The sequence below is a fragment of the Opisthorchis viverrini genome (assembly GCF_000715545.1).
Source record: "Opisthorchis viverrini unplaced genomic scaffold scaffold8630, whole genome shotgun sequence".
In the NCBI taxonomy this organism is placed as follows: Eukaryota; Metazoa; Platyhelminthes; class Trematoda; order Opisthorchiida; family Opisthorchiidae; genus Opisthorchis; species Opisthorchis viverrini.
In genome coordinates this window covers 1-1,408 of record NW_008754760.1, presented here as the reverse complement: position 1 = coordinate 1,408, position 1,408 = coordinate 1, and the positions used below count along the sequence as shown (strand labels likewise).

The following is a 1,408-nucleotide window of genomic DNA, read 5'->3' as shown; positions in this document are numbered from 1 at the left end:
GTCTTTTGCAGGTCCTGTTTGTTCGGTGGAATGTTTTCAATGTGTACCCTTTATTGCATCCCAAACGACTTCAAAGTATACCCTTCAAATTTCGTTTTTCTTCATTCCCGAAGTCTGGCAGATTGGGTACCGGCTAAGCACAACTGACCTTATTTTGCGGTGTTGTGATTTCTGATCATCAGAATTGCCACCCAGCCTCACCACTTCGTCATGAGGTGGTCGTATAAATGTTGGTTGTTTCGGTGTCGTGCGTGTTACGACGTCCTTGTTCGCGTTTCGTGTCTGCTCTTCGGACTGCGATGATGCTTTGATTTTATCAGTTTTACCGCTTCATAGTCTTGTGGGGTTGTGTACCTCCTATCTTCGAATCAAATGTGTTCATGCTGTATCTTAGAGTGTCCTACGACGCTGGTGGTCCCATACTTTCAGTTGGAACACATCGGTTGCATACACAATAGTTCAGCGGAATGATGCTACGGCTGTGTAGCCTCGGTTTACACCCTATGCGTCGTTGCCGGTCACTCCGAAAACCACCCACTATTACCGTCTTATCCGTTCAAACATCATATACGAGAACCCAAAGCAAACGCGAAAGCAATCGCTGTCTTTCCATCGGGTGGAATGTATACTTCATCCTCCTGTTTGAAATCTGTAATTGTAAACTGGTCAGTTGGTTTTAAACGGTGTCCCAGAGTACGTTACTCTCTAGCATGAGGAAGACAAGAAGATGACAGATATTGAGGGGCGATGGCCTACTAACTTGTATCCGCAAACACCATAACGCTGCGCACTACAGCACCATATTCCGATTTAGTGTCTTGCAGCGACCATTAAACGACCTGAGAGAGGGCCTTTTGAACCTTCCTTCACAATCCAACTGAGTTGTCCTAGGGAGCACGAGTCTCACTGGAAAGTGCAACCTTACCATCTGGCATCAGAGGACATCGACGAAACAAACCGCATTTGATCAGCATAGCTGCAGTAGATGAATCATTGTTTCCATGGTTGGAATTCCACATTGGCACATCGATAGTGTCTTGCCACAAACACCACTAAACTGGATGCATTTCGACCGCGTGGAGAGTTATCGTCGCTGACATCTCAATAGACTCCCCGCTTAACAGCTGACGACCGCCCGGCCACCGACGAGAAAACTCGATTGGTAGTCGACGAGTGTTGGTCTCGGTGGGATCGCTTCCAACAGTAAATGCTATCAGTTTGTCGTCCACCGCTTGCATTTCCCGGGCACTTGATTAGTCCTGGCTGAGTAGCGCTCAGGAGCGGAGTGGACGAAGTGTGACTGTATTTGCATGTGATAACTGCAGCTTCACCACGGATTGCATCGTCGGCGCAAAGGTTGCATTCGATGGGCAAGGGGTGCTCGAAAAAGTAGGCGAACGGTTGTCGA

General features: G+C 47.9%; 1 protein-coding gene across 1 annotated transcript; it reads right to left on the bottom strand.

Annotated features, from left to right (window-relative positions):
- Window positions 1-1,052: 1,052 nt before the first annotated feature.
- T265_12227 (hypothetical protein) lies at window positions 1,053-1,238 on the bottom strand (the record flags this gene model as incomplete). The annotated part of the gene is made up of 1 exon (XM_009179420.1): window positions 1,053-1,238. The coding sequence occupies one exon, from the start codon at window positions 1,236-1,238 to the stop codon at window positions 1,053-1,055; it is 186 nt and encodes a 61-aa protein (XP_009177684.1).
- Between the last annotated feature and the right edge of the window lie 170 nt (window positions 1,239-1,408).